Source organism: Manacus candei, unplaced genomic scaffold (genome assembly GCF_025592945.1).
Source record: "Manacus candei isolate 608988 ecotype Guabito, Panama unplaced genomic scaffold, ASM2559294v1 h1tg000049l, whole genome shotgun sequence".
Classification (NCBI taxonomy): domain Eukaryota; kingdom Metazoa; phylum Chordata; class Aves; order Passeriformes; family Pipridae; genus Manacus; species Manacus candei.
This window is the reverse complement of record NW_026138097.1, coordinates 6097837-6116720: the sequence shown is the minus strand read 5'-3', so window position 1 is coordinate 6116720 and position 18884 is coordinate 6097837. Positions and strand designations below refer to the sequence as shown.

Genomic DNA, 18884 nt, shown 5'->3' with positions numbered 1-18884 from the left:
AATTACCCCTAAACCATATTTCCAAGTGCCACATCCAGATGCCTCTTGAAACTTCCAGAGATGGTGACTCCACTACCTCCCTGGGTGGCTTATTCCAAAGTCTAGCCACTCTTTCAGTGAAAAATGTTTTTTGATATATAGTCTGAACATTCCCTGGCTTAATTTAAGACCATTTTAACCTCTTTTCAGGTAGCTGGAGAGAGCAATAAGGTCACCCCCTAAGCCTCCTCCAGACTAAATAACTCCTGTTCCCTGAGCCATTCCTCATAACACATGTTTTCTAGACCCTTCACCAACTCCAGCACCTCAATGTCCATTTTGGAGTGAGGGGCCCAAAACTGACCACAGTACTCAAGGTACAGCTTCATCTGTGCCAAATATATCACCCATGTTGTTGCAAATCTAGCATCTATATTCTGCAGTAATCACTCCAATGTTCAGAGTAAAATGTTCACAACCACATGCAGAAAAAGACCAAATTGTACCTGCAGCTGCCTTGGTTTGAATCAACAATTATAAACCTTGGATTTCTATCAGCCATCTAACATAATCAGGACAAAATTTTGCTCTAGATATTAAAAGAATGATGCCTACTTCTACTCTGAGGGGAGTACGGATTCCTGAAACATCTAAAAAGACACACTAGGGAAATTGTTCAACTGATTTAATCATTGACACTAATAGTGGCTGATGTACTTCATAGGTCAGAAATGGAGATGGCAAAATGAGTCAATAAAAAGTTTTAAAACTGAATGTTAAAATGGGGATCTGAGTGCCTTCTTGCTGAGAACATTGTAATTCAAGAATAGTTAGTGACTTTATAAAGAACTGGTTAGAAAGCTCGGGACCTTTGAAGAAAAGCTTATAGTAGTTAGTATTTCTGTAAATGGGAAATAAATTTGCTTAACAGCAATAAAATTATTCTGCATACTCACCTGGTCTAACTTTAAAAACATTTGAGCTATTTTCTATTTATGCTTTTTTATTTCTTAACCCCACTTTCACTTTCCTAGGCCTTTGATCACATTCTTTCTGCTATAGAAGACATTTCTGGACAAATAGGCCATCATTATCTGAGAGACAAGTAAGTAGTAACTAACTTGGAATGTTGAAATACTGCTAGGAAATCTTATCTGTACATTATCACTTTTTAAACCTGTGAGTTTAGGGAAAGCAAGGATGTAGAATGTAGTTTAAGAGGTTATATACTGAAAATACTGGAAATATAGCAAATGTGAAAACAGTGTATTTTTGTCCCCTTACAACTGGAACCTGTTCTTTCTCTTCTACAGTTCAGATTATGCCTTTGCAGGTGCCTCAGTTCACATTCAGGAGTCAGATTCTCTCAAGGTTAGAGAACTGGCTATTTGTACAAGTTTTAAGCTAAAATGTTAATGTTGGTACTTTTCTGTAATACTACATTTAATGAAAAATATTTATGTGTGGGGGCATTAAAAAACCTCAGCTACAGCTGGGCTAGCTGCTTATCCTATTTCTACAAAGGATGTGTACAACATCTCTGAAAGTAATGGCAGAGGGTGCTTTAAAATGACTCTGATAGTTTCAGCCTATTAGTTTGAAACCAATAATGAACTGTTCCCCTCTGTTTATAGCTGATTCGTCTTGAGAGAAGCAAAATTACTCAGCTGACAGATACACCATTTTCTTTAAAGCACATGTGAAGAGTTACCATTGATGGGCACACTTCCACATCTAGATGAATAAGTGTGGAAAAAAGGACATTAAATCTGGACATCTTTAAGAGTGTTGTTTCAGGTTAGGCTGTTCTCTTCATGGAGTTAGGTCATTTCATAGGTGCAGGCAGTCACAGTTTTGACCTGCTAACCTCTTGCTGACTCAATATGCCAGTTCCAATCCAAAAGCCATGTGGCTGTGCTAACTTTCTGCCGAGCACTCCCCTAACCCTTCCTAAGAAGCTGAGTCTATTAGCTTAGGCTTAGCATTATGCTTATGCAACTATACAACTACTAGGCTGGAGCTAGATCATAGTGGAACTTAAGCAGAATTACTCACCTGTCTACATCCAGTTATAGGGACAGTCTCTTTCCTTTCCTTTTTCTCTTCATTCATTTATGCAGTGAAGAATTTTCCTGAGGCATTCCAGGCAGAATATCTTCTTTCTTTTGGTCTGGTCTAAATTTGTAGTTTGCTTTTGGGCAATGAATTTCAGTGGGCTATATATAATATGGGAGAATACATCCCCAATTTTGAAATACTGCCTTGAAGATGGAACTGTATCTTTTAAGTGGCAGATTAGAGTTTGACTTCTTACATGTCAGAAAGGAATCTCCTTGAATAACAAGGAGTAGCTTAATGTAGATTCATAGTTGAGTGTGTGGTTTGGTGACTAATGTATTTTGAATGAGACCATCTTAAGGCTGTCTTTTGGACTCTATATGCATGAAAGTGCTTCCTCAGAGTAATGGCAGCTCCTGCCACCCTCACTGATGGTGACAATCTTGGAAATGTAAATCACAGAAAACACATATCACTACTATTCCCCAGAGTAGAGTACATCAATGGTATGAATAAGGCCCTCTGGTAGAGCTTTTGAAGGAGCACCGTTGTGATTTGATTTTCTAGTCTGGCTGTCCTACAATACAGCTGGGGAAAAGCAGATTATTTTCCAAAGGAGAGAAGAAAATTAAGTATAATCAGAAGCAGAAAAATAAGGGAGCATGATCTCCTAAAGTATAAAATGTCTCACTGAATTTGAAATGGGATGCTATAATCATAGCACTCTTGTTGTAGTAGTGTTGGTAAGTGAACAGATTAAATACTTTGTGATAACTGTACAAGTCTGTAGGAGGCTTTTCATTAACTTTACATGCTAATTGAAAAGCTTCAAAACACGATCACGTGTTCATCATTTTTTAGAGTGTTTAACTCAAAAAATATCATTTATGCTAAATTAAAAATGCTGTGAAACTAAAATTGCTTGTTGCCATTAACACGGTTTGTTTAAATTATCAGGTGGTCCAATTTTGATAGGAAATTCCTCAGAAAAATACTGATGAGAAGGTCTGCTCAAAAATCAAGAGACCAAATCCTTAATGTTTTCCATGAACTCAACTTGAAGGATGCAATTAGCTATGTGGCTGAGGTACTTATGAATACTTGTTGACATATTATAGCATCACTTGGGATTTGATTTTTTAAAATTTATAATATAACCTAAAGTTGATATATTGCAGGAGATGTCTAAAGGAAAAATATTTCCATCTCTTATCTGCTTTTTTTTTTTTTTAAATATGTTTTGAATCTCGGTGTTACCTTTTTGAGGAGCTGTAGTTCTCAGTATTATGCCTGATCACCAAGAATTAGTATATTGTACTTACGTCAGTGTACTCTTCTGTTGGATTTTACTGAATATCTTTGTTTCTATATTTACTGCATGAAAAAATACTGGAGGAATATTGTCTTTCTGAATGTATCAACAGTCTGGCTCCTGCAGAAGAGTGGTTTTATGCAGTGACAAATCTAATTTGAAGAAGCTTACCTCCAAGCGGTGTGGTATATGGCCAAAATAAGTGGACTGCTAATCTCAATCTGCCAGATCATCATAACACAAAAAAAAATAAAAAGTGGGAATGGCAACTCTAATTCAATGAAATCATAACCCCCACAATTCAAAAATTAGGATTAAAGTGATACAACAAATATCAAATGCAGTCACAGAATTATGAAGTTAGGGAAACTTAAGATTTGCAATAGGAGAAGTTTTTAAAACTACAGAATAGAAGAAAGTTTCTGACCTTCTGCTGAAGTACCATTCTCAGACTGGAGCAATGTTACCAGATTGTGTAAGAATTCCCAATCTTCTTCAGTATGAAACTAGTCACCTTAGTTCAAATAGCCACAAATGTGCAGTGTTCTCATAGTGTAAAGGACAGTTTTAAATGAAATATTTTTAAAGGTGATCTTTAAAATTATAATCTATCTATCCTTATAATCTCCAGATGAACTCTTTTTCACAGCTAGGTGATATATCAGTTAATTTCCTTAATTTAAATAAAATAAATTATTACTGCAACTGATAATACTACTGCTACTAAGATTTTTTTTTTTTTTTAATGAGCTACAGCCAGGTGGACTTCTCCCAGTGGAACATGTAATTTCAAAGATTGAATTCAGAAAACAAGATGAAATTCATAAATTATGTTAGTGTGAAAAATGGGGAGTGGTTCAAAAGACAAGCAAATACTTCCTTTTGAGATTTTGTAAATTACCCATTTGGTTTTCAGACCATCTGAGCTCAAAAACTAATTTACTTTCTTGTGATGCTTTCTGAGTCACACCTCAGAGGCAGAAAGTTAGATAATACTTTGATATAGATGAGCATGAAACTCATGTTCAGATTCAGTGTTGAATTTATTACAGTATTTCCTCTCTTTAACAGATGCAAAGGGCTGTATCACTAAACCATGCAGATTTAGCACCAGAAGTTTTGACCAATAATGTCTTCAATTCCACATAGTGTAGTCAGATTGCCAATTTTTTAGGAAAGGAAACAGAAGAAAACTGACTTTTGCTACCTTAGTCCAAATGTTATTTCTGTATATTGTGTCTTGCAGATAAATTCTATTGGTGAATGTTTACTGATGTGATAATAATAGGCAAAGTAATTAAAAGATCTCCAAGCTCTACAGAAGTTTTGCAACATAATTTCTTCCAGCGGAAATTAGTTACTAGTTGTGAATCCTAAAGTCATTTCACTTTTGTCACTTGAATATTTGCTTCAGTGATACACTGCTTTAATGACTTTTTCTTGACTTCTCAAATATATCTTTGCACTAAATATCTATTAATTACAAGCTGATATTGAAATTGAAGCCATTTCTTCCAGGACAAGTAAAGATCTGCTTTCCACAGCTGCTTACTTCTCACTTGCAAGAAACTGAGGACTTTAAAAACAATTTTATATTTTTTCCTTTGTTCAGCTCTGCTGTTATGCTGCATCTATATAACAAACAGGAGCTTGAGAGAGTTCAGTGTTAACCTAAATAAATTCCTTACAGTTGAGAGAGGAGAACCTAAGCCAAGCAAAATAAAAATAATCCAGAGCAGGTGAACAGAAGTGATTTAAAATACTTACAGTTCATAACTTGTTCTGGCTAAAATTCCTCCACTGATGATACAGTATGATGTATATATGAAACATTAAACTTGATTTGAAAAGAAAGTCAGATTCACTTAAGAAAATGGATGGAATGATGCTGTCCCAGAAAGTAATTTTATTAATCTCAAGTTTTCTGCCTGCAGAAGCCAGAGTGTACTGCTTAATGTCATTAGTCTGATCCAACACATACTGTGACATGTACTTGGGCTACCACAGCAAAAGAAAGCATTTATTTGATTTGCTCTATGAATATCAAAATGTAAAGAGAACACAGTTCAGTTAAAATTGGAGAAATGTACAAAAAAATCTCTTTTAATGTTCTGCAAGAGAGATGTCTTTTCTTGATGTATTCTTTATTACTCTTTAAAATGTAGAGACCTGCTATGCGATTTCTCTCTGCCGTGCCTGTAACAAATGTGGATAGGGCCTTCCCAAATCTTCGTTCGCGAAGCCTGGCCTTGATGATGATTCTTCAAAACCGTAGATGGGTTCAACCTATGTAACCACAATGTCACCCAAAAAATACCTTTCACCTAAACAAGAGGTTACATAAACTGCAGGGAGATCTGTGACGACATAAATCTGAGTTTTTTGAGCAGTTCACTTCTGTACGCTAGTTTTAGAACTGAAAGAAAATCTCATCCCTTCAGTATCTCATTCTGACATGCCATAACCTCTTTCAAATAGCCTTGTAGACTTCTATCACCACTTAACGTTTGCTGCTTCCAGTCTGGTACAGAATAGAAAACTTAGTCTTTTATTTTTGAAAATGTTACTGTTAGTGCAGTGGTGCGTCAATCCATAGAAATCTATGTGTATATTCCTATGCACGTGGCTTGAAACATGGTACAAATAAAATTGCAAATCTATTGAGGCCTAAGAAGTCACTCACCTCCTCAAAATCAATTTTAAAAAGTGGAATAGTTTTACTCCTGGCTTTGTTCATGGGGCTAATGTCACTCAACGTAAAGAAACCATAAAACCAAAAAATGGTTTGTATTTGTTACCGAAATACAGCTTTTCCCACGCCTCTTGTGCCGTTTGAGTGCAGCAGTCTCACAAATTATCAGTATTTTCTGATACACATTTTGTCTTAGGTGTTTACAGCTGTAATATGTCTTGTTTCTTTCTGTGACCAGGGAGAACGTAGAGGTTCGTTGGCATTTATACGTTCTCCAAGCACAGACAACATGGTGAATGTGGATTTCAGCACCCCACTTCCAAGTACTGTGGAAAGCTCTGTCTCTTATTTACTGTAAGTAATGTGGACTGATGGGGATGTATATGAGAGGAAATTGAAACAATGTTTAAAAACCTGAAAAATGCAATTTACAGGGGCTTCATTTGCTACTTTTTTAAAACTTTAATTAATATTTTCTCTCACATAAAATCAGTATACACGGATTTATATTGTTGCATTTTACACACAAACAGTTTTTTTCAGTAAAAGCTGGTAAGATGAAGCAGACATCCATTTTAGAGTTGTTTCATTTGCCTTTGGTTCATCAGCTGCTCTATACATGGCTAGATGTTATTTCTTTATCTGCTCCAGAATAAGTCGAGAGAGAAGTGAGGAAAAAAATCACCATGTGAAATTAATGCTACATCCACTTGACAGAAAAAACCATAATCTTTTCACATTTCCCATTAGGCATTTGCTCGCTCATTTCCATTTAGCCAGTTCTTACCCTTCCTTTTCTTTTTAAAAAACTTCATCTTCTTTTCTCCCTCTTGTTCCTCATCTTCCTGCTTATTACCCCTCTTCAGCAATTAATGATTTTAAAAACTGCTGTTTGTTCTCTTCTTTAGGAGAGAAAAAGCTGGACCAGTTTGCCTCGACATGCAAGCTTTAGAGCAGAGGAGGAAAAGTATCCGGGACACAGAAGATACACTTGCTCATCACACCCTACAACAGTACCTGTATAAACCCAGGCAGGAGGTGAGAGCAAAAGGCTAGCATTGAACTGTTTTCCAATCTAAAACTAGGAGGTATTATGAACCAAAACTTGGGAGAGAAACTCAAAAGGAGACAACTCGCTGCAAAATCTGCACCCTTGAGGAAGATGGGCTCTTTGGCTGCATGCTTTCTCACTTGAGAACATGCCTTTTTAACACAATTAGTGCCTTTGAAATCACTGAGGCCAGTGCAGCGCAGAACTGTGTCCAACATAGGTTCTAATCAGGATTAAATGGGGTGTATCGACTGAAGTAATTCAGATACTTATAGGGAGAGGCTGACTTTGAATGACAGTCCACTCTTACGTACTTAAGATTCTTGGACTTACACGTGTTTCATAGAGAAGAAAGAAAAACTGAAGTTTCATTAATGCCTTCAGACTTGTTTTTGGTTCATTCTTTCCTATGGAGTTGTTTACATTTCCATGACACTGATTGAATGCATTGATTCAGGGCTTCGAGCTGTATTTCTAAATAAATGAATATTGTCTTCCCTTCCTGGCCACAGCACAAACACCTGTACAGTCGACATGAGATCATGCACAGTGAAGATGATAAACAAGACAAGGAGATTTTCCATAGGACAATGAGGAAGCGCTTAGAATCTTTCAAGAGTACCAAACTAGGAATAAACCATCCCAAGAAGCTCAATAAAATCCACAAGCGAGACCGGGGCCAAAAAAGGGTAAAATACTTTCACAAGGACCCAGATAAAGCCACCTATTATACAAACTAAGGGGTGGGGAGGGCAGGGAGGACTCTGAAGGGTCCTATGTCCTGCATTTATCTCTGCCCTGTAGAACTTCATGAACTTAAAGGACCTAAGCAAGAAGAGATTAAACTATGAGGTAACTCAGGGGGCATCTTCTCACATTCTCCTTTTCTCTATGTTTTGAGACTCTTCTGGGTGAGAGGTTTCTGATCACTTGGAAAACAACAGACCCTGAACCATGCTACAACACTGTGGGGAGATTTTGCAGGATAGAGGTAGCAGAGAAGCACTACAGCATAGAGCATTCAACCAAATTGATATGAAACTAAGAGGGAGCACAGAGAGACAAAGTTTCTTTTTTGACTCTGTACATACTATCAGCGTAGGTGGGAAACTAATGGCATTCATATTGAGCCTCAAGCACAGATTACAACAGATTTCAGGGTTATGCTGCTGGACTCGTCATTTCAAAGGATGGCACTGCCATTGCTATTTGAAGACATTGGCATTTTTGGTCGCTTTGTTTGCTTTCTTTTCAGAGGAACAGCAGTGTCATACCAAACGGAACCATTCCTTCAGAAAATCCAGTACAAGATTTTACTTTGAAGGAAAAAGGTAAAAAGATTCTTAGATGATTTTCATTAACTGCATTTTACCAGCTACATTACTAGTAAAGCATCACTAAAAGTTTTTGTGATATTCAACAGTGAAACTGCTATTAAAAAGGGGCTTCTAGTAATAATTTAGAACTCAGAGTAGTGATCTTCTCCATACTTAAATGTATTGTCTATGGTTTAGAAGTGATTTTTCTAGGAAGCTGGATGACAAACATAATTTTAATTGGCCTTTTTACTCACATTTCTAAAATACCACATTTAAATTTTGAAAACAAAACAATGTAGTGGCTACAATACTGCAGTGAAATGAACTTTCATCTTCCTTTTGGGTAAGGTGCACAGAGCTTCTAAAATTTTTCTTTTTCACCACAGCAGGATATGTCTGCCCGGGATATCAGCCATATAAAGTTGAGCAGTTGAAATGACATTCTAATCTGAGCTAAAGTCCGTTGTTTTAGAAGGGTCTGAATCAGATTTGAGGCTGAGAAAGCATGTTAGTATTCGAGAGCATAGCTTTGAAAGGATCACAGAGTCAGAGGCCAGTTTCAGTGCTGAGTCACCCTTTATCATCAAATCTAAAACACAGGTCAACCTTGAAATTGTAATTGGAAGCTATCCAGTCTAGGGAGTACTCCTTGCAAAAGTTGGTTTTTCATGTAAAGCCCCAAATTCTTAAATTTTTTTTTAGGCCATTGATGTCAGGCACAGCAATATGTGATGGATGCTTATATGTTTGTTATATAATTATAAAATAATAAGTGTCACTTTAAAACACTTCAAAATGTGGTTAAAAGCCACTGAACTTTTATTTGTGTTCTTTCCTCTGTTTATGCCTGCAATCCCTTCATGTCAAAGAGAACTCAAGTGAAATAGAGAGGGATTCATCTTTTCTTGATAGCTCCAAGCAAAAATATTTTTCTTTATGCATCTTCTTTGAACCATTTACTGAGTGTTATTTTTCTTTTACTGACAGGGGCAGTACAGGTTGGCTTCCTAAGTGTAATTTTCTCAAACTTTTTTACATGGGAAAAGCTTCCCAAATATTCATTAGTAAGTCATTCAATGTTGTCTTATTAAAAAACTCTGTAAGATGTCATCATCTACTTAAAACAAAAAAAGCTTAATTGTAAGACAGTCTTAACAAGTGGTTTAGCAGCTATTGCAAAACTTATTCTAATGAAGTAAAAGCAGCAATGACCTCATTAGGTCTAAAATTAGTCAGGATGCAAATGACCTTTATAAAGTGATGAAAATGTAGCCACTGCTCATTGTGATGGGGCTTTTGTCAACTCATGAGCATTTAAGTCACAGAACACAGCAGGAGCAGTGGTGCCATGTCATATGTTGGTGTGTTTAAGTTCCAGGAAGGCAATTCTGTTAGGCAAAAGTTTGGCTAGAGTGTGAAATCTCTTTTTATCACAGCACCATATGTTAATGCAAGCCAGAAACCTGCACTGAGTTTCTTGATATAATTGGTATCTAAGCTGAAACCTGTATATACATTCACATTTCAGTGCCACAACTGTTGATTAAATTTTACCCTTATCTAGATCCTTGTTAAAGATGTATCTGATAACTATGCCAGCATCAAACCAGCATGAAATAGCATTTTCTATCAGAATTGATAAAAATCTCTAATCAAATTGGACTTTCTTTCCCTCCCCCTGCCCCCTCTCCCCAACAGATTTGGAGTTTTCTGAATCAGAAGAAAATAATGATTATGAGACTTTGCATCTGGGCAAAGGAGTTGATTTCCTGGCTAATGTGACACAACAAAATTTCACAGATAATCCTGCCGGTAAAACTATTTATTACCTACAAAGGTTTTTTTTCTCAAATTTTTAAAAAATTATTAGAAATGCTGATGATTTAGCCTGGTTTTTTTTGTTGTTGTTGTTGTTTGCTTTGATTTTATGTGTTCTATTTGAAAATGTACTTGTTTAATATTAATGTTAACATAAAAAGTTTTGGATATCTGGATGTATGGAGAACATCAAATTTGCTACTGATAGAAGTTGTGAACATGACTACCTAAACCAGTTTTAAAACCATTAATTATTTCTAGCAACAGAAATTTTAAAATTGTCTTACCTCAAAAGAGCAGTCAATATTAGTCCTTTGGAACTACCTTCTACTTGCATTGGAAGCACTTCATTGTGAGAAATTTTGTTTTTCTTATTTCAGACAAGATTTCTCTTAAATTCACAACTCCCTCAGATTCTTTACAGGTTCACAGAAGTCACCGAAAAGAGCAGATTTGCAACATTTCTGGAGCACTCATTGCACTTGATTTCCAGCCCTGAAAGGCTCCAAAATATCAGCTTGGAAGTATATCACTATATATAACAGAAATCATATAATATGATTTATAAAGTTTTAAACACTTTTGTGTTTCAATTTTTCAGCATGACATTGTTTGCTTCATATGTAATGTGGTGCATATAGTGAAGAAAAATGCTTGTGTCTGTACTCTTTTGGCAAACATGCTGATACAGTCTTCTCACTGTTTTGTGGCAAATTCTATGTTTGAGTATGTATAAAAACACCCAGAAATAAGTGGGTGGCAAGATGCAGGCCTAAAATGTTTCTGTAAAAGCATTACAAACTTGATAACTCTATTAACAGTCTCCTGTCGCTTACTTTTGACTGTTTCATGGCCTGTTTTAGCTACCTCCCACAAATCTCATTCCTTTATAGAGTGGTGAAGTTGTTTTGGGTTTTTTGGGGGTTTTTTTGCATGTTGTCCCATCTTTTCTTTCTTTTTTTGTGGATTTGATAAGAATTTTCTGCAGTTATTTTATGTTGTGCTTTTTTTTTTAAATTAAAATGTTTGGGCCGATTTCTTCTTTTATTGATTTTTTTTTTTTTTGTCTCCAGATATCCCAAACATAACTGCATATGGGATATAATATCCATTTTTTCCCTTTAATAGAAATCCATATATATCTAGCAATAACCAAGGTGTATGTGTGTATAACGGTCTGTGTATTGGCTTAGTCACACCTATACCAGTGTGCATCAGCGTACTTTTTTCCACCAACAACCATCTCCTTTACAAAGCATCTTGCTGTATTATCAAGATATTATTTTGATTAATTTTACTTGTCCCTTGTGAATTTTTTGTTTTTAGGAATTGATAACCCGGTATTTTCAGCTGATGACGATCAAAGCATCTACATGAAATTCTCACCGTGGTTATCCAGTGAAGATACTGTGGTACCATCACAAAGGGCCCGAGTGCAGATCCCGTATTCTCCAGAAAACTTCAGGCGACTTGCTCCATTCCGGCTCAGCAATAAATCAGTAGATTCCTTCCTTCTAGCAGATGGCCCAGAGGACCGACCCAGAACTTTTCTCCCAGAATCAACACATATGTAATATTTTAAACAATGTTACCACTTTATTTTTAACCAGCCTTCTTATCAATCCTGACTACTGAGAAGTAAACTTACTTTTCTGATTTTTCTTCTTCTAGAATATCTATTTCCTCCCTGAGTTCTTTGTACAACTAAACATCTTCTATTTTCCTCCAACTTAATTAACAAAACATCTTTCGATTTTCCTTCTGCAGAAGAGCTGTTCAACTATTTGGGGTCCAATGCCTTGCTATTTTTACAGCAGATAATTATCCTTCTCTTTGTTTTGACTTGAATATTTCAAATGCCAGAATATTGTGCACTCATTTTCAAGAGGCTTCAGGTTTCTTTGTTAGTGCTAGATGATAAAACTGATACCTGAATTCCCTAAATGGAGTGTGATTTTTGACTGTTTTGCTAAGAAGCCTTGAGTCAGTTCTGAATATTTGTCCAGACTATTTACCCAGTGCCCAGGAAGGAAAATGGCACCACTGCTACAATACAAGTACTCAATGACACTACTGATGTATCATTACATAAGAAAGGAGTTTAAAATGAATCATGTTTACTAGAATGTATCAGTTCCCTTTTGTGGACAGAGATAATTACACCACAGTATTGTGGAGAAACAGTATTCTAGTTAGAGCTTTATCCTTAAATTATGAGTTTATCTTAATCCATATCTTATTCTGAAACTAGAAAGAGGCTTAGCTTTCTGATGCAGTGAATAACTTTTTGCTTCTAATGTGTTAGAGGCTTAGAATTAAACTTACTCTGGATTTAAATGAATATCCTAGTTGCCCTTTAGTTTTTGCTGTGTGGAAATTTTCCATACCATAAAAAGCAGCCTTCACTTCTATAATCAAGTTGGGCAATGCTTCAAATGAGTTTGGCAGGTCACAGTTCAGGTATCGTAATTGAATAGAACACAGGGCATTGCAGGGATTGTGCAATGAAATGCTGAAGTTGGTGTCATCATGAATTCACATTTGTGGAATACATGATCACAAATCTATGTATGAGTGTCCTCTGTACATCAACAAATAAATGTGGTAAGTGGAATGCACTTCTGTGGTTAGTTGATGAAACTTTGTTCAGACAAAGACTTCAGGATAAGAGTGAATACTGCTAATCTTGACTTGAGAAGAATTTCATAACCTTTTGAAAAGAAATAGAAAAGGAAGACCTATTTTTCTTCTATTCTGGCTTCTGTCCTTTCAGAAAATGTGCTAGTTTAAGTGCAATTAGAGGAAACAGACCACTTTCTTTACTGAAGTGGCCTGTGGGTCTGTGTTTGGTTCTAGTACTCAGTTCCTTACTAATGCATCTTGGCTTATTTTTTAAATGATGTTTTCAAATAAATACTGGATTAAAGAACTATGAATTACAGCCCAATATCCTGATTAAAAGTGTGAACAATGAGCAACACTCCAAGAGGAAAATTTCTCCTTGACACTTATCCACATTGAAATTCTCTTTATTTTTTCTTCCCCACTGAGAACATTTTCACAGAATATTGACATATGACTTGCTGAATATTTTCTTGCTAACTTTTGTTCTTTTCCTCCATTCAGTTACCTAACTTATATCATTTACTTTATTATTAGGAAGTGGTACTTGTAAGTTCTTGTGCAGGTAACTTTTGCATATCAAAATCACTGGATTTTTACTGCTGCATTTCTTAACAAGTGCTTTGGAAAGTTAGATTTCCCAAGCTAATAAGCTTAGACCTTGATTATTCTCAGAAACAGTCCTCTGAATGATCTCCTTAACAAAATTCTCCTAATAAGAGAATGATATTGAAATTTCAATTAAAAGTTTTTGAAGAACAATGGAAACTGAAAGCCAAGAGTGAAAAGGTTGTTTCTTTACATATCTAACATATATCAAAAACTGATCATAGGTTCTGATCAATAAGAAATTGACTCCTTGGAGACACCCTCTGCTACTTCATTGAAAGAATGTAATTTATATAAACAAATTCTGAACTATTTCCTTACTGAGCATCAGGACTAAGCATTTCAAGATAAAGATACACTTTAGTGCCCAGAGGATGGCTCCATCTCCTTAACTATCTGAAACAGCTAGTCATTCATTACAAACACTGAGCCAAGTTTTGCCTGACACTCAGCAAGGATAAGAAGTTTAATTAACTCTCTTTAGGTTGTCCAAGATAGAACTGGGTATAGAGTAGAGTTCTTCAGAAAAACAAACAAATAAACTTAAACCATGCCCTTTCATAAGACTTTCATAAAAATAGCCAAAAGCAAAGCCCAATAGCCAGCATACTAATAGATAAAGTATGTACTACAAATGTTTCTATTTATTTGTGTTCTTTAGGTGATATGGACCATGATGTTGAAATGACAGAATACTCCTCTTCAGATGATCAACTAAACCAAAATGGAAGTGTTTCAGTGAATCCCCTCCACTTCTTCCCCTCTTGTCTTCAAATGCCTTGGACCCAAAACTATTCTTCATTGGAAAACAGAGGGAATATATCTCTTTCTTCTGTCTCTGAGTATATAGCTTCATGTGACCCAAATGTACCTGATCTCTTCTGGGAATCGGGTACAGATACGAATAACAAAGAGACAGTAAACTCAGGTTATTGTTCTGAAGTTAGCTACAAGTCAGAGAATTCACAAGAAGAGAATTCTCTACTTATCTTTGAAGGGCTGGAAGACTCTTACCTGAAGGAGCCCCAAGAGAAGAAAATGTTGCTTGATGTACAAGGAAATTACAGGTCTGCTGCAGCCAGACGTGTACAAAGCCGACGCTCTTTTCACAGGCCAAAACCTCTGCAACACCCTAAGCTTCAGAAGCTAGCATCTCTTCCAGCATCTTGCCATGTCCCTCCACATTCTTTGGAACAAGAGGAAACACAGTTGTGAGCCAGGACTTACTTGAAAGAAGAAGATGAGAGAGAATCACTCGAACAAAGGGCTTCTGTAACAATAGAGAGCAACCTATTGGTTCATAGGATCTGCTCTAGAACAGATGGAAAGGGAGTGGGGTCCTGTGATGTCAGAAACACTGGAGCTTTTCTGCTGTACTTACATTTTTAAGTTCTTATTCATAATGTAAGGGTGCATAGTGAGGGGGAAATAAGACTCCTTGTTATTTTTTCATGTAGACTGTTACAAATAATCTATTATTTTTGGAGGGCTAAACCAAGAATCTTTTCAAATGGTAAATCGTTGATGTTTTTTTTACATGGAAATGGTTTATTATGCCATTATGCCATAAATACATTTAAAGAACTAGACTGTATTTGCTTCTTCAGTAATGGAAATAAATATTTATGCTATATGAAATTAAAGTAGGAGAAGCAAGTGGTTAACCTCTTCCATGCTAAGTCTACTCTGATTGAAATTGATTGGTGGCTTTTATAAGTGCAATCTAAAGAAAAACATTTTCCTGCTCTTGAATATTTGTGTCACTGAGTAATAGTGGGATATTGACTCTCGTGGAAAACTTTCCAGGGAGAGGAAAGTCCTGGCATCTTGAAATTTAATCAAGTACTCCAGGAGGGCCAGTTCCTTCCTTCACCTTTATTCCCTCAACTCAGTAGCACTGGAATGAAAGAACACCCAGAATTAGCTCAGCATTTTAATTTGTGTGGTCACAAGCGATTCATTTCATATTCTTAATTAAACTGCTCTATTTTAAATAGCCTCACTCAGATAGGACTGTAAATATTTGTCATTTTTACTGCTGCTTTGGAAGACACCTTCCAAATACTTTTAGATTATTCTGTTAATTTATGTATCACTTTCAATAGCTGATCAGGATAATGGTTTCTCAGATGGTATTCTGAGTTTTGCCACATGGTTTAAGTGCCACAATGACTCAGGATGTTGACGGTTCAAAGTATTGTACAGAAGCATGTGCATATATATACCTACCTGTTTGTGCTAGGAACGTCCTTTATTTTTTTGTGTGTGGTTTTCTGTTAAAATGCTTAAGATTGCACTAGACCCTTATTGCATATGAATTAGATCTACATCACCTTGAAGATAGCTGGAGACATCAGTGAAAGTCAACTCAGATGAAGACTAGATAAAAGTGAAAACTCTGAGACCTCTCATAGATGCGTAATGCTACATGCCAGCGTATAGTCCTCTGACTTACGTGTATTTTGCCTTGGAAGATTCCAGTCCTGAAATTTTGGCTTGAAATCTTCAGTGGTATAAGTTGCAAAGGTTCTATAACAGCAATAGAAGGTGAGTGTTTGGCCAATTCTGTGATCCTAATATGTTCCTTATTTCTGTTTTATATCCGTGTAAGCCATTTGTAAATGAACTAAGTCACCTTCAGGGTGATATCTGATTTGTTTGAGAGTGGATCCTGGACAGAGGCTTTTCTAGTAAATTTTACTTTATCTATAGGAATTAGTGATTGTTTCACTCTGCCTGCCCAGATTTTGAATGGCTTCTAGGTGATTCTGTGTCAGATGTCAAAATAGAGGTTTACCCAGACACCCAAAAAGAGTGGAGCAATGTGTGATAACTCATGTTCACATCTTCTTTCTATTTTTGTCCTCTTTGCTAAAAGAGGTTTGACTGGTGCACATTGCAGACATGTGATGGCAAATGTCATATATAAACCTAGACAGACACAAAACACACATGTTTAGAGATTAGATACAGAGAAGTGGTTCTTTTGATATCAGTTCACAAGCAGCTGCCTGTTTGGCAGTCATCTTGGGCAATGGTGCAAATCAACTGGAAAGCTTCATCACCCACAGCTAGTCTTGTTATAATTCAATAATGTAAATACAATTTTTGTGAACTGAGTATGTATGAACATATTATTTTGGTGAAGTAGAGTATATTAATACTGTTCCAGATATTACAATTAGAACAATTTTAGTAATTGGCATATATAAAAGGACCATTACCAATCCCAAATATTAGGACAGGTAAAGTGCAATGTGCCAAAATCTACCCTTCAGTCTCACAGCATAATGCTGAAGTACCAACACCAAAATTGGCAAGATGCTCATCAGGTGTTGGTTTTGAAATAAAACTTTCATTTCTTATTGCTTTTGTACAGAGGTCGTTGCTGTGCCGCAGTCAGGAAAAGAACCACACTGTGGACTGCCTCTTGCATGCTTGTTAGAGGATTCCCAATCTATTTGTGTACAGGCTACCTCAAGGAAACGCTTTTAAATTGTCATCAGCAGGTGGCAGTTTTCACCAGATAAATGTTGCACAGACAAGAGTATGTAATTTTGAAAATCACAGGATACACATTTTTATTGTTTTTGTAATCTTTTATGCTAAACAAGAAAGGATCAATAAACGCCACTGTATTTACAAACACAGCAGCCTGTGAAAAGCCAGAAGGATCCTGTATGCTTTTGAGAGGGCTGTGGGTTGTAGGAGTTTTATAAAACAAAGAGGAACATCATGCCATTTTAAACAATAGAAAAGGAAAGACATTGTATATAAAGGGCTTACCTCTCCATTTCAAAGGCCCTAGGCATTTTCTATATGTTGCATCACTATAGTTAAACAGATGAAGAATAAAATAGGCCATTCTGATAGCAAAGAGACCTTTCACTGGAATATCTTGCATAATTTCTGAGGCTTTTATACCTCCCAAAGAGGGTTTCTAGTAGAATTGTTTCTGCAGCAAGGTTTTGTTTGGCGTAGTTCCTCAATTTGAAATGTGATGAAAAAAACTTTCATGTCCCCAATTTCCACATTGAGAACATACTCATAACTAGAATATAATGGATTATAGTTCTTGGAGTTTTTTCAGGGCAATTGTTCCAAATGTCTACCACGGTATATACAAAAAACAGGTTATAAGTGTTCATCATCTATTTCAATTGTTTTTCCCATAGTCTTTGATTGTACTTTTACATTTCCTGTGGTATATGTACCTGTGGGTTCAATCGTTTGGTTACTTCTTCAGTACACTTTAATCAATAAACCACCACTAATTTCTATTACAGCAACATAGATTCAGAGCTGCTGAGGATCTGGCTTTTTTGGTTTTTTACCCTTGTTTATTAGATTGGAATATCAGTTCACGTCTGGGGATCCCAGTTAATTTCTTGCTTCCCTAAAACTATCTCTAAATTTTTTTTTGTGACATTCGCTGTCAAAGAAAGGCAAGCGGAACATTCCACAGCTGATATTTATTGAACAACTAACTATGGCCTACCTTGTTGCAAAATGATGAAATGAAGAAATATTTGATGTTTCTTTTACATATTCTACTCCATGAACAGGGTTCTTTTTAATGATGTTTATTATGCTGCACTATGACCTAGCAATGTTAAAGAAAAACCCAGAAGTGTTGCCTGTATTGAGATGAATTCTGTCTCTCTGAGCTGTGAACCTAGTTATTGAAATATATGAAGTTATGTTTTACAAATATATGGTCTATTCAGAGATTTATGTAACAAAGGTTGCAAAATAATCACGTGCCTTAAACTGTCACTCCTCAGAGTGCTGTTGTTTGGACATACTTGTATGTACTTTCCAAAAGGTGTCAACTTACTGCATATATTTTTAAATGAGTAAAGATGTTCTGCTAATGTCTTTATAGAGATGTTTTAATAGTATATCATAATGAGAAGTTTGACAATAAATTATATCACTTTGATGGAATCACACTCCTTTGGCAACTGATTTAGAGAATCATTTATTTATTACATTTAGAAAAGACTCCTCATATACAAGACTTCTGAGAAGTATGCATTTCTGCTCCCAAATCATAGTTAAAAAAGACAACAGAGTGCTGATAATTCATGTAATTTATAAAACACAAATCATTAAAAGCAGCAAGAGAAGCTGTAGAAGATCTCCTGAGGCTCTCTCTGACAACTATCATACTTTTTGTATAGTTCTAGCCTCACAGTAGAGAATGATAGAATTCCCATTGATTTCATAAGGCAGTATTTCCATCTATAGAACAGAAGGGCCCGTATTTTGTCAAGTTATATAGAGAGATGTCATCATAACAACACTATAATTTAAATTTTACATAAATGTAATATAGCATCTCATTATTATTATGCACCTGGATTGGAGCAATCCAACATCATAGAAGCAAAGATTGGACCAGTCTTAGAAATGATTTAATCA

At 35.9% G+C, this 18884-nt stretch overlaps 2 protein-coding genes across 5 annotated transcripts in view; both read left to right on the top strand.

Moving 5' to 3' along the window:
- SLC9A3 (solute carrier family 9 member A3) overlaps positions 1 to 11809 on the top strand; it is a 48410-nt gene extending 36601 nt beyond the window's left edge. For 2 of the 3 annotated variants that reach the window (XM_051798889.1, XM_051798891.1), the window contains exons 9-16: positions 1014 to 1084; positions 2995 to 3124; positions 6280 to 6395; positions 6950 to 7079; positions 7605 to 7781; positions 8348 to 8423; positions 10110 to 10223; positions 11556 to 11809. In XM_051798889.1, the coding sequence (XP_051654849.1) occupies positions 1014 to 1084; positions 2995 to 3124; positions 6280 to 6395; positions 6950 to 7079; positions 7605 to 7781; positions 8348 to 8423; positions 10110 to 10223; positions 11556 to 11803 (1062 nt within the window). In that variant the 3' untranslated portion in view covers positions 11804 to 11809. Of the gene's footprint in view, positions 1 to 1013; positions 1085 to 2994; positions 3125 to 6279; positions 6396 to 6949; positions 7080 to 7604; positions 7782 to 8347; positions 8424 to 9398; positions 9476 to 10109; positions 10224 to 11555 lie in introns of all 3 variants that reach the window. The other variant, XM_051798890.1, reaches the window with a different exon arrangement.
- An 893-nt stretch (positions 11810 to 12702) lies between these two features.
- Positions 12703 to 18522, top strand: LOC127476244 (uncharacterized). 2 transcript variants are annotated; one of them, XR_007906520.1, is made up of 3 exons: positions 12703 to 12833; positions 14122 to 16007; positions 16840 to 18522. XR_007906520.1 is itself a non-coding variant. In XM_051798936.1 (2 exons), exons 1-2 carry the CDS (start codon positions 12782 to 12784, stop codon positions 14673 to 14675), a joined length of 606 nt encoding a protein of 201 aa, XP_051654896.1. In that variant the 5' UTR covers positions 12703 to 12781; the 3' UTR covers positions 14676 to 18522. The 2 variants fall into 2 exon arrangements, 1 of the variants encoding a protein (XP_051654896.1); XM_051798936.1 differs by having other exon boundaries at positions 14122 to 18522.
- The last annotated feature ends 362 nt before the right edge of the window (positions 18523 to 18884 follow it).

Bases quoted from the DNA above. Each gene is read 5' to 3' on its own strand.
- LOC127476244 (XM_051798936.1), top strand. From the start codon at position 12,782: ATGATCACAAATCTATGTATGAGTGTCCTCTGTACATCAACAAATAAA. The intron at 12,834-14,121 runs GTAAGTGGAATG...TGTGTTCTTTAG, and splicing joins TACATCAACAAATAAATGTG to GTGATATGGACCATGATGTT.